This window comes from Trematomus bernacchii, unplaced genomic scaffold, assembly GCF_902827165.1.
Source record: "Trematomus bernacchii unplaced genomic scaffold, fTreBer1.1, whole genome shotgun sequence".
NCBI lineage: Eukaryota > Metazoa > Chordata > Actinopteri > Perciformes > Nototheniidae > Trematomus > Trematomus bernacchii.
This window is the reverse complement of record NW_022987851.1, coordinates 9584560-9596962: the sequence shown is the minus strand read 5'-3', so window position 1 is coordinate 9596962 and position 12403 is coordinate 9584560. Positions and strand designations below refer to the sequence as shown.

General features: G+C 40.4%; 1 protein-coding gene across 1 annotated transcript; it reads right to left on the bottom strand.

Annotated features, from left to right (window-relative positions):
* Positions 1-736: 736 nt before the first annotated feature.
* LOC117468951 (multidrug and toxin extrusion protein 1-like) lies at positions 737-7912 on the bottom strand. The gene is made up of 18 exons (XM_034113338.1): positions 7871-7912; positions 5411-5598; positions 5166-5267; positions 4875-4943; positions 4639-4787; positions 4118-4160; positions 3958-4002; positions 3742-3839; positions 3558-3655; positions 3349-3462; positions 3185-3252; positions 2913-3021; positions 2733-2808; positions 2577-2646; positions 2357-2489; positions 2135-2229; positions 1349-1423; positions 737-1176 (listed from the first exon to the last, which is right to left on the bottom strand). The coding sequence occupies exons 2-18, from the start codon at positions 5534-5536 to the stop codon at positions 877-879; spliced, it is 1770 nt and encodes a 589-aa protein (XP_033969229.1). The 5' UTR covers positions 5537-5598; positions 7871-7912; the 3' UTR covers positions 737-876.
* Between the last annotated feature and the right edge of the window lie 4491 nt (positions 7913-12403).

Genomic DNA, 12403 nt, shown 5'->3' with positions numbered 1-12403 from the left:
GGTAGAACTCTTCTTTATACATCCATGGGTACAACTTCAGATAAAAATGAACACATAATGAAATATGACCCCCGGTTTGATGATTGACAGGTCACAGAACAATGGGAGCTATCTACCCTTACCCACAATTTAAAGTAAATCACACAGACTATCTCCTCTTCTCGCAGCAAGATGTCAGAACTCAGTGAAAAACAAACAATGGCATAAAATATTATTAATATGTCGGGTAGTAATAGATTTATTTATTTTCTTCTCAGAGTGTACCAGAATGCGTAGTTTATGTTAGTATTTCTAAAAATCTCCTGGGGGAGAATCCCCCCAGACCCCCCTGCTGGGGTTGGGTTTTCAGCATGTGTGCCTTTTTATATAGTTCAGCTTTGATTCCATCATCTCATTAAACCTTGTTTAAAAGCATACTTTAGTTCTGTGAAGGGATATAAGGGATATATGCACTGTACTTCACTTTTATTAATATTGTATTCTCAAAAGCGTATATATTACAGCACGATTTTTTGTTGAATAGATTTGAGTGCTTCAAAATGTTGGGTCGCGATGTATTGACCAAGTAAAAAGTGGGTCCCGAGGCCTAACCAGTTGAGAACCACTGGTCTAAAGATCCATTTAAACCTTGTTCACTTGAGTTAAATAGCCGGATAACAGTTTGACAATTGCAGATGAAAGGAAGGACTGTTTACTGCTATTTTCAAATCATTATTGAATCTCTTGAATCAAAATATTAGTTCAACCTTTCACTTACTGAATTTTCCATAAAATCTGCCACTGTTTTAGTCAGTTTTCTCACAGATAACGAGTTTTAAATTCAATGCTTTATGACATTATGCACAAACAATGATTGTATGATCTAGGATCTTAGGGTTACCCTTCTATTGGGACCAGTGCAGTGGAGAACGTTTCATCAGGGGTATATGTCGTATTGGTCCAGTCCAAAGTAAAGTTGGCCTCTGAATGCAGCATCTCTGGCAAGGGGACCAGGAAGTGCACGCTTGCTCCCACAGCCAGAAGTGAAACTGCCGCAAACATAACGGGGCCTCGTCTGAGGATCAGCTGTGTAGTGGAGAGACGTCCACCCTTCAGCTGCTGGACCACATGTCCCCTCTCTGTCTCTGTGTTCCCCTCATGGCAACCGGAGCTCACAGACATGTAGCCGTCCACTGACTTTGGAGAAAGACATTGCCCGTTATTTTAGTAGCATAGAGAACAAGCACAGTGAGATTTAAAGAGGGATTATCAGATATTTGGTTTCTTGGATTTCAGTGTCCTATAGGAAATAGTTAATAGCAAAACATTTAGGTTGGTAGTTAAAGAATAAAACGTAGGCCTAACTTACGTTTCCATTACTCGTTCCCTTGTCCGACAGGTCCAATAATGTCATGTGTGCCTTTTTTTGAGCTCGTTTCACAGCCTGAAGACAAGAAGATATGAAGAACATGACGGACCGTCCACACAGCAGCGTTAAAAAATCTTGAAACGCTTCTGCCCATTCACTTTGAATGGGGTGACGTCATTTGCCTCACTTTTCGCCGAACTGCATTGTGGGCAGGCGAGCGGAGATTTTCAGGATTTTCAGGATTCAAAGTTGAACAATGTTCAACTTTTGAGGCTGAGGTGGAAGCGTCAGCCAATCAAATCCCGTGTACGCAAATCTGACAGTTCAAGCTCTAGCCAATCAAACGGCGTGTATGCTGGGAGAGACATACCGCAGGTCATTTCCTCATATTCCAAAAAATGGAGGAGAAATTAGCGGTAGCGAATCACCCGGTGCTTTATGACCAGTCCCTATTTGCCTACCGGGATATAAACCGGAGGAGCAGGCATGGAGGGAGGTGGCAGAGACAGTGGTATGTTTTCGCCTGTTTGGGGAGTTTATATCCAGTTTACTTCAAACTTTTTTGCTTCGTATGTCGGGGGCGGGAGATTCATGTGATTGGTTGTTGGTGCCTTGCTCGCAAAAAATCCCCAAGCTTCAGATACGCCCACCTCCAAGATTTTTTTAACGCTGCTGTGTGGACGTTCTGTAACTGCCAATTTGTCTTGGCAGCTGATGCTGTAGAACTAAAACAACTTGTGCATGTCTTGACAGCTAATTATTATTTATTATTGGTCAATTGCATACCTCCTCTGTCATCCGCTTCCAGTTGAAATTAAAGATGACAATAATGTAGAATGTGGATTGTATGACAACACAAATGAGCAGTCCCAGCCAAAAACCTGGAGAGAAAAATAAGAATTAGTGCACAACAGGCTTCATTTATAATAACCTGCTATTAATACCCATTTTATTATTTGTCATGGATGATTGTGTTAATAACAAACTACAATCACTTCTTATGATTACCTAAAATTCCTAATTTCGCAACAAACATTAGAGTAATGCTCAGTGAAAGTCCTATAAAGTAGTATCCGATGAAGTTGGCCACAGCTGGTATCTTCTGTCTTCCCGTACCCAAGAAGACGCCTGTGCACACACACTAGGATGAGGAAAAACAACATTTCATGTTTCACATATATGACTTATTTTGGCATCATACTACTATTGTGCAGGCTTGTAGACTTACCACAAGACCATCAAAGAATTGAAGGAAACAGTAAGCATTCATCAAATGCGAAACAAGACCTATGATCTTCCTGAAACGATAATTGAGATTGTATCTTTCATGCAGCAGATTTACTCTATAATACAGTTGAATGTGAATAGTGAGTGCAGTTCTCACTCATCAGAGGTAAAGATGTAGCCAATCACTGTTTTAGTAGAGCTGAGCACAACACCTTCAACAACTGCGATGCTTGCTGGAAAAGAGGGGCAGTGAAATCTGTCAAACAGTCAAATGTAGAAGAAATGAAAGGCTATTTACCAATATAGGCTTCAACAACAGAACATTTTAATAACTGACCTGAAAGAGCGAATGAGATCTTGCTGGTGAGGAGGGCCCTGGCAGTGTCTCCCGCACCGAGGGCATTTCCCACTCGGGCGCATGCTGCAGCTTGAATACCTAGAGGGAACTATGGATTCATTTTTTCAACAACACATTTAGGAATCAGAAAGTATGAACACAAAACAGTGAGCCATTGAGAGTGCTCAAATGCTAAAAAGAACGTTAGTTTATTAGTACCTTTACAGTAAGAATATAATGCTTTATACATCTTAATGAGTTGTAGTTAGTACCATGTAGGTTATGAAAGCCACCGTAGTCACAACATGTTGGGCTGCCAGCTGGTCTTCACCCAGCATTCCTGATCAAAAGAAACAAAGACAAAGGCTTTGATGAAATATCACTGTTTACTTCTCAAAGAATAGGTTCGAAGTAGTTATTAATATATTTGTATTACCTGCAAAGAATACACCAAACTCATAAACCCACCACTCGAAACATATCATCATTGTACTGGGAACAGCCAGTTTCATGTAGGAGCCCCACTCGTGCAGCGATTCTACAGACCAGCCTGCAGGGGGAGAGAGAGACTTAGATATGAAGAGGGAAAAAGATAGAGAGTGTAGAGAGTGATGCATGGGGAAATCATGAAAATTAAATCCGCACCTCCCCATGTTTTTACATGGAGCTTCTTCCAGCGAATGTAAGCAAACAGAAATCCACAGATGTAAATCTGAGACAGAGCATTGGCTGCTGCAGATCCGCTGTAAGACATGCACACAGACACGGTGTTATCAGTGTGTGTAATTGTTGAAATCAGATTCAAACTGAAATATGTGAGGACACTTACCTTACACCCAGATCCAGCCAGTAAATGAAGATGTAGTTTGTCACCAGGTTTGCTATGTTTGCCAAAGCAGCAGTGTACATTTGTGGCAATATTATACCCTGAGTACACAAACAGCAGATGATGCAATGAGGAACACTTATACCTTTCCCTTCAGTAATTACATTAAATAAGACAACATGTTTTCATTTTTTTTTTAATCAAATAACATTGGCGCACCTGGTTCTGCAAATAAGACACCTGAAGCTGATGGAGAAACATTGCCTATAAGAAAACAAAATATAGCTTAAGCTCTTTTGACGATTTGAGGGATAACAGTATCCCTACATCAGTGAATATTTATGTAGTTTGCTCATAAAGGTGAAATATTACAACTCACTGGTACGGCAGGAAGAAAGGCTGTAATATACAGCTGGGCTATTCTGAAATCAAAAAGTGTAGAGACAGTGAAGAGACAAAGACTATAAATGCTTCAGAAATCACAAAGTGGTGTTAATATGTTGAGATTATCCTGTTTAACATAACGTGTAAGTATCCTAAATGTGTGTTGACCACGAAGTTTGTTGTTCCATATACGGAAATCGAATGGGGAAAGCCAATGCTTTTTGTCAAAGGATACCTTGCCATGCTAACTTTCGGGTCTGGCCTTCCAAAATACGTGATCACTGCACCACTCGACAGAAACACGAGTTACATAGCAATGTCATTATGCTATGGAATAAAACAAATTAATCCAATGGAGGCTATGAGGCGGGAATTGCAGAAAACAAACTCCCTCTGGCCTGAACTTTGGGATTTTGGCCGCTTCCGACCATTTACATGCAAGAAGCACATAACACACTACAGGAAAGGGTCTCGCGTTGGAAGTGAGTTTTTCATGTGTTTGGTGCTGTTAGTTACCTGGTCACCTCAGGGCTCTGGCCCATGCACAATAGGATGGCCTGGGCATTCATGAGCAGACCCCAGCAGGGCAGACAGAACAACAGCAGGATGATGATGCCCCGCTGCAGGATCACTCCCACCCGACGCAGGTTCTTACCACCAAATGTCTGCAAACAGAACAGACCATGTTCAACATTTTAGAAAAGGGTGTAATAAACAGTTCACGTCTGGAGGAAAATATTCATTGGGCAAACCTGAGACACCAAAGTATCACACGCCAGCCCCAGACCATTTCCTGTTGCTGCAGTTGTGACATTAATGGTCTGAAATGAACATGAAACATACTGGAATGAGTCTTACACTTGAGGATTCTTATGTAACCAATATTATTATTATAAGTAGTAACTATAAAACATATTGATTAAATCATCAGGTTTGGAGAGGATTGTAAGATCTATATTTTGTTTATAGTTCTAAAATGTCAAATTTCTACCTTGAAATCAGACATTTCATTAAGTCTGTGGAGCATATAATTGACCACTTACAGCACACGCTAATCCATAGCCAGCCATCACTTCATTTCCCAGACGCCCACAGAACATTGTAACCACAAATGGCAACAGGTAATTGAGGATTCGAGAGAGCAGCTAGAAAGACAAACATCGACAATGGTTCACTTGATGCAGTTACTAGCTCACATTGTTTGAAAGCCATGCTTAAGCTTTTTTTTAAACTAAGAAACATTAGCTGTTTCCTTACATTTCAAACCAAAACTTAAATGAATCCTTACCAGAGGCCCTATCATCCTCAGGATGTGGTACAGTTCCTCTCTGTGGGCCAGAGGAACCTTGTAGCGCACCCACCTGCAGCAGAACAGCTTGTCACTGGACGCCTCCATGTCTGCACGGCTGGACATTAATGCACGTTTTTCCACCACAGCGTTGGTCTTTTCTGTTGAAGACTTGTCTTGATGCTCTCCTGGGACAGAATTCATCAATGTTGTACAAAGTATTTCAAAACCTTTAAATAGTAACTCATTAGGTTGCTTGAGGTTGGTTTCACGAATGCACGTGTTGGTTAGACATGGCAACATATAAGGCAAAAAGAAAATAATTACAATTCTTATAAAGAGTTCCTTTTATGACCCACAAGGCACAACTCCACAAGGTGAATCAGGGACGCACATAAATGACATACACAATTATATCTCAAATGAAAATGCAGTCAGAATGTCCTTTTGTGTTTCATTCCATTCTCTGAGTGAATGATTACATGGTCACAGATGCACTTGTGGGAAGCATATTAAATAACCATAATCTGCCTTTGTTCTACCTCGGTGTTGTCAAATATGATATGTGAACAGACAGAAGGTGTGAGAGCCTGCATATTCAAGAGCCTCCCTTGCATATAAATGACTGGCACAGGTTTAATTTGAAGAAGCAAAATCCGGCCAATCCGTCTCCATCAAATCAGGTTGACATGTTCATTAAAGTGGGGATATAAAACATTAACACGTCATACTGTATGGTTATGCATCCTACTGGAGCGCAGTAAAGGTTAACCATTCAGAGCTCTGGCTCAATCTGAAATGAGATGCAACCCACTGCTGATATCAGGCACAACAAAACATTCAACTAGCCTTCTGTGGCAGAGTGATAGCATGTGTCAGTGGAGGTAGAATTCTTATTTTCTAGAAAACATGTTTGCACTTGACTGTTGTGCTTCAAATAAGTGTGTGGAAATAAGATTACAGTTTTTTTTTTTGATTATAATTCAGGCTTTCTAAAAGTGCTCTCTTACAAATAATCGACTGTGGTCAAAATATAATGATGCTCTAAAGTGTAGGGGATTCTGCTTTTGGTGATTCAGCTTTCGTGCTGGTTTGATGAGTCTCTGTGGTGCATCCCTGATTTCCATACACAACTTTAGGATGAAACATTCCATCCTTGGTATACAGTGTTACAAGAAGACTCAGACCAAGTGTTTAGGTCACACTGGAGATTGTCTATTCAACTTTGTGAGAGCAGAAATTGATGATTTAGATTTTAAATGTATGATCACACTTTTCCAAAACATTTAGTTGTTGGCATAATGATGGTGCAAAAATAATAATGATGTGTGAAACAATGCAAAAGTTGAGTGACTTCTGGCTGTTAATGCATCTCTGCTAACAGGGAAGCCTAACGTGACATTGCTGTTCCCTGCGCGTTGTCTGTGAGGCCCCCCTCAGTGTGACACCCCACAGCCTCCTGGGCTTTACGTTGGCTGAATCAATCAGCCTGTTGCAATGACAGATACCATGTGCTGCAGCACCAGTGATTTTTATCTGTCACTTGCTATTTTCCGTAACACTGCTCTTGCCTTTGTGTTTTCTAAGTCCATCGGATGGCACCTCATATCTCTGCTTCCCTCTCTTAGCCTCACCTTCTCACTCTCACTATTCTTTCTCCGAGTTGTTTTCTTGTATACTTTTTAATCTTTTGATGTTCATTTATATCTTGATATGATATATTGTTCATTGATGCTCTGTGGGATATGTGTGTCAGAAAGTATTTCAATTTGAATGAGTCGACCCAGTAAAAACTACAACAACAATACCATATCATCTAAATATTCTTGACATATGTTTAGATAAGTACAGTTATAATTTTGGCTTTAGACCCAAATGTGTCTAAAGGATGAAGTTTAGGATACAATGAAACAAAATGTGTTCATTGGTTTAAAGAAGTGATGAAATGAGTTTTGTTTACATGCATGCTTCTTATAAAAATACGAAAATACATTAGCATCTGTTAAGGCAGTGGTTCCCAAACGGTGTGCCGCGGCACACTGGTGTGCCGTGAGGCAAGTCCGGGTGTGCCGTGGGATTTTGTGACAACCATACGTTATTATTGCAATATACAACTACACAAAAATAATTATTTTTAATTTACTATATCAGTACTTTGTATGCACTCATTTCATAATACAGAGGCAAACTCTATACCTAAAAACAATTCTTTAAAAAAAAATCCTCACAGAACCCCATATTTCGCTGTTAACGCAGTTGCAGGTGGGAATTATAAGACCGTGACACATCGAAGGCTGAAGGACAACATTAAAACAGAGAAACACGCAAGAGGGAAAATGGAGCGCTTTCTTGTGCGGAGCAAACCACCAACCACCAGTGCATACTGCATAGACTGCCGACAACCCACCACCGAAAGAAAAGAGGAAAAAAACTGTCAGCAGACAGTATCATGAAAGTTACCTGTCTTATGGCTTCAGTGGCGAGCGGCAGATTTTCCCTACAAATAGACGAACCTACTGACATAAGTGGGGCTGCCCAACTTCTGGCACACGTCAGATATGTTGATGCTGACTAGAAACTGACCATGATCAAATTCGAAAATCGGACAGCCCTGGCGAATATTACTCGATTATACGCCGCACCCCCCCCCCCCCCCCCCCCCCCCCCGCGGGAGAGAAAAAAAAGTATTTTCGCAAAGCTTGCATTTTACTTCATTTGCACTTGTCACTTCTCTTCTTTGAACGTGGCGCTTTGTTCATCTTTAGTTGTGTTGTTCTCACTGTTCTGTATATCGCCAATTGCACGTGTGACGGAGAGAGGGGGGGGGGGGGGTCGGTGTGTAGCAGGCTGCAGCAGGCAGCAGCAGTCTGCACTCTTCCTCTAAGTTTACAGTAAAACAAACTGGTGGTGTGACCAATGGCCATTTACAATTATTAATACTATTACTATTAGCATTATACTATATAGACTCAGCCCTGTCGTGCTCATGTAGTCTATTTCTTCACGCAAAGTTGTTGGGCAAAGTTTGCATCAAGTGCTTACCGACGCAATTCTGTTAAAAGTGGTTAAGTTAAGAGTACGTATTAAGAATCAACTCCGCAAACTGTTCCCCTATGCCGCTCTAAGCGTTGGCCCGGGCACCGTGATGCGGCCGCGGGGCTCAGAGGCTCTCCTGCCGTGCATGTTGTGCGATAAAATACCTCCGTTAAAACTATTCCCTACTACTTTATAACCCAGCGGTTATGTAAGAGTAAGTTACTAATGCGCCTATTTGATATTAATTCCTCTATATGTATTTCGCCGTTTGTTTTACTGTGAGCAATGAATTATCTTTCTACAATCTTAGTGTACCCAATTTAAACTCATAGTCTGCAGTTACAGCATCGAGTTGTTATTATACAAAATTAAGTGCAAACTATATTTTTCATGCTTATGCAACGCTATAGATGCAAATCCATGTTGGAATCTGCAGGAGAGTTAACGTTAGCTCTCAGTAGAAAGTCACGGAGGTGACTTCAGTTAAGGTGCATTCAGGCGCAATTCAGTAAAATTGTGTATTGGGCGAGGAGGCATGTATAACGTCAGCAAGATGTGTTCAATGTAGAACAGTAAAATGCAGTCTTTAGCGAGAAATATCAATAAATACAGTTTTATTAAGGAGATGTTTTACTACAACATAAAGTAGATATTAGACAGTATGCAAACGAGATAAAGGAGTGTATATTGAAGTTATTAGGATCTGCTGTGTAGAGAATCATGGAATTGTACTGGTATCTAACAATACCATCCTTAATAAATGCCATCCTTATAAATGTATATAAATACAATACCGTTTTAAATGATACTTGTGTTTTAATGTTTGATTCCATTAATTAATTAAATATGTTTTGATGAATTCTACTGAAATGATTGTTACATTGTCATCATGTAACTATTTTGTTCTTTCATTTGCCTCACCAGAAAACAGTCACACCTCCTCTTGCCTCCTGCTATGGACTTCAGGTTCACATTAGGTAAGCCCTTGAGTGTGTCAGACTAGTTGTTGTTTCAGAGGTTAATTCAAGACGTGTTATGTTTGCATACCAATATAATGAGCATCAGGTAAACGTACCCATTTCTATTTTTTTAATCACAGATGGGATACCACTCAAAGTGATATTTTAAAACATTATCGACTCCATCATGGAAACCTTTGGACAGAAACGTGCCTTGCCCTGCATTCATGTAGACTGGCCTGCGCTCTCACTTATCAAGATAAAAGTTGAAATAATCGTCTGTTCTTTTTATTCTAGGACCCATGTGCCACTTTCAGGGTGCGTACGGGTGCTGGAAATCCTTGAAAATGCTTGAAATTGTACGAGGTGTTTTCAAGGTTTGAAAAGTGCTTGAATTTTGGGAATGGTGCTTGAATTTGGGATAAAGTGCTTGAAATTGTAAATGCTTTACTTCGCTTTTTAGATTAAAAGAAAATAAAGAAGTCGGAGCGCGCTTAATTGCTTCGCTTTTACATAAAACAGCTCCGCTCCGGCCTTCCCGCGCAATGCGCGTGACCGGCAAGTGTTTTTGTTACGTGTGTGACCTGGGCATTCTGATGAGTGATAGATGACAGTATGCCAGGAGGTTGCCATTTCAACGAGCGTTGGCTAGCAGAAGACAAATACAAGCCATGGCTAAGACGAGGGTCAAGCGAAGCCCAAGAGTAGCCTCCTGCAAAGTGTACAACAATAACGATGCGAGAGTCTGCGCTGACGAGCCACACCACACGAAAGGTACGCCATAGTAGAGCATTTTAGATTAGGCTATCGTTGCATGTAAAATACATGACACTTTTCTCTGTGCGCGGCAAAACAAGCTCGCCAAAATGGCTTCACTAGTCTGGCAGTATTTTAAGTGTCCGAAAATGACAATAAAATAGCGGTATGCAACGTGTGTGTGAAGCAGAAATCCTGCAGCTCCACCCGCTGTGACGGACCGGTGAGCGGAGCAGAACACACATTAAGAGTTAGACCTAACACACTTAGCTATTTTATCTACCTCTGGAACAAGCTAAACTAGTTATAAATATATTTATTTTTCACTGTCGGGTCGCTCATTACTGGATCAGTGAGCTGCAGGAGATACTGACAGGCTGTCAGGGGAGAGAGAGAGGGGGAGAGAGGAAAAGAGAGCGGTATCGGCCGATACTGATTCCGGCGATCGGCTCCAAAATTGGCGATTGGAGCATCCCTAATAATTGTATACGATATGTTTTATAATGATTGATCATGAAAGTGTTATCAAAGCTGGTAAAGTTGCAGCTAGTTTGAATGACTTTGTATACTGCAGGGTAGCTTGTGGATTTACTCCAGGTGGAACTAAAGTCTGATTTAACACTTGATTATATTTCACATCATTCATCCACATCTGTGAAGTAACTAAAGGGATTATATACATGCAGTGGAGGAAAAGTACACCATGTACCTCTGAACTGTAGTGGAGTAGAAGTACACCGTGTACCTCTGAACTGTAGTGGAGTAGAAGTACACCGTGTAACTCTGAACTGTAGTGGAGTACAAGTACACCATGTACCTCTGAACTGTAGTGGAGTAGAAGTACACCATGTACCTCTGAACTGTAGTGGAGTAGAAGTACACCATGTACCTCTGAACTGTAGTGGAGTAGAAGTACACCATGTACCTCTGAACTGTAGTGGAGTAGAAGTACACCATGTACCTCTGAACTGTAGTGGAGTAGAAGTACACCATGTACCTCTGAACTGTAGTGGAGTAGAAGTACACCATGTACCTCTGAACTGTAGTGGAGTAGAAGTACACCATGTACCTCTGACTTGTGTTTACTGCCAACCTAAAAGTACCTCAAAAATAGTAATCAATAATGTATTGAAAAGTTATTTGGCTGATTGTTTTATATTGGCTCAGCCAGGTTATATGGGATGCCCAGTCTACGTACAGATGGGTCACTCATTTTGAAATATTAAACTTAGTTTTCTTTTCTAACATTTTTAATTTGTCATCCTCATGTAGAATGCTATTATGAAACACACATTTGGTTGTTTATAGCATAAAGAACATCTGATTTAATGTGAGGTAGGGAAATAATCATTTGAGTATAAGTATGTGTATATAAATATGTCATTTACAACAGCTGTAAGATGCTTGAAAAGCTTGAAAATGCACCTTGAAAATGCTTGAAAAGTGCTTGAATTTGACTTTGGAAAAGGTGTAAGAACCCTGATATAGGTTCCGGCAACTCAATTGTGTTTTATAATTTACTTTATTCTCGTGTGGTTCTTAGCAGATTGTTATTTGCATTGGTTACACTTAATATCTGGGCTTTTAATTGTAGGCTCATCTCATCTTTTCATATGCAGAAAAAATCACATTAGTGAGTTTACCCAACTCCTATAATTGCTTGGAATCGCTTGACACATATTTTTTAAGTTTTAGCAAAGTAACACATTCTTGAGTAGAGGAAAACTAAAGAAAGTACATTTCACCAACTCAAAAAATGCAAAAGTTGACTAAACTCTTAAAATTGCTTGGAATCACTTGACACATATTTTTTAAGTTTTACCAAAGCAACAGTTTTTACAGTGTGGGGCCCACCTTGCGGGCGGGCGTGGACTACAAGTGTTTCAGTGCTGCGCGGGTGCGCAGGGGGATTACCCAATAGCGATAGCTTTAGAGGGCGAAGCCATATACGAAATAGAACACAATCAGACAATCAAACAGGAGGGAAAACACAGAGACAGGAAGCAAATACAGACATGAGAGAGGAGGGGAACACCTTTCAAAGTAAAACAGGAAACTGACAGACTGACTACTCAAAAATAAAACAGAAAATAAACCGATCAGGACATATAATAGGCCCAGCATATCATTAGCAGGTGCTAATGAATCATTCCAGGGTTGAAGAAATCTCAAAGCGGTAGGATTGTAGCTCTGAAGAAACAAAGTGTTTAGATTAAACATAGTTTGGAAATAATAATGATTA

Excerpts from the sequence above, each read along its gene's own strand:
- LOC117468951 (XM_034113338.1), bottom strand. The coding sequence starts at position 5,536 with ATGTCCAGCCGTGCAGACATGGAGGCGTCCAGTGACAAGCTGTTCTGC. Across the intron at positions 3,840-3,957 it reads TGTCTTATTTGCAGAACCAG|GGTATAATATTGCCACAAAT; the intron begins GTGCGCCAATGT and ends TTGTGTACTCAG. Across the intron at positions 2,230-2,356 it reads TGCGAAATTAGGAATTTTAG|GTTTTTGGCTGGGACTGCTC; the intron begins GTAATCATAAGA and ends TTTTCTCTCCAG.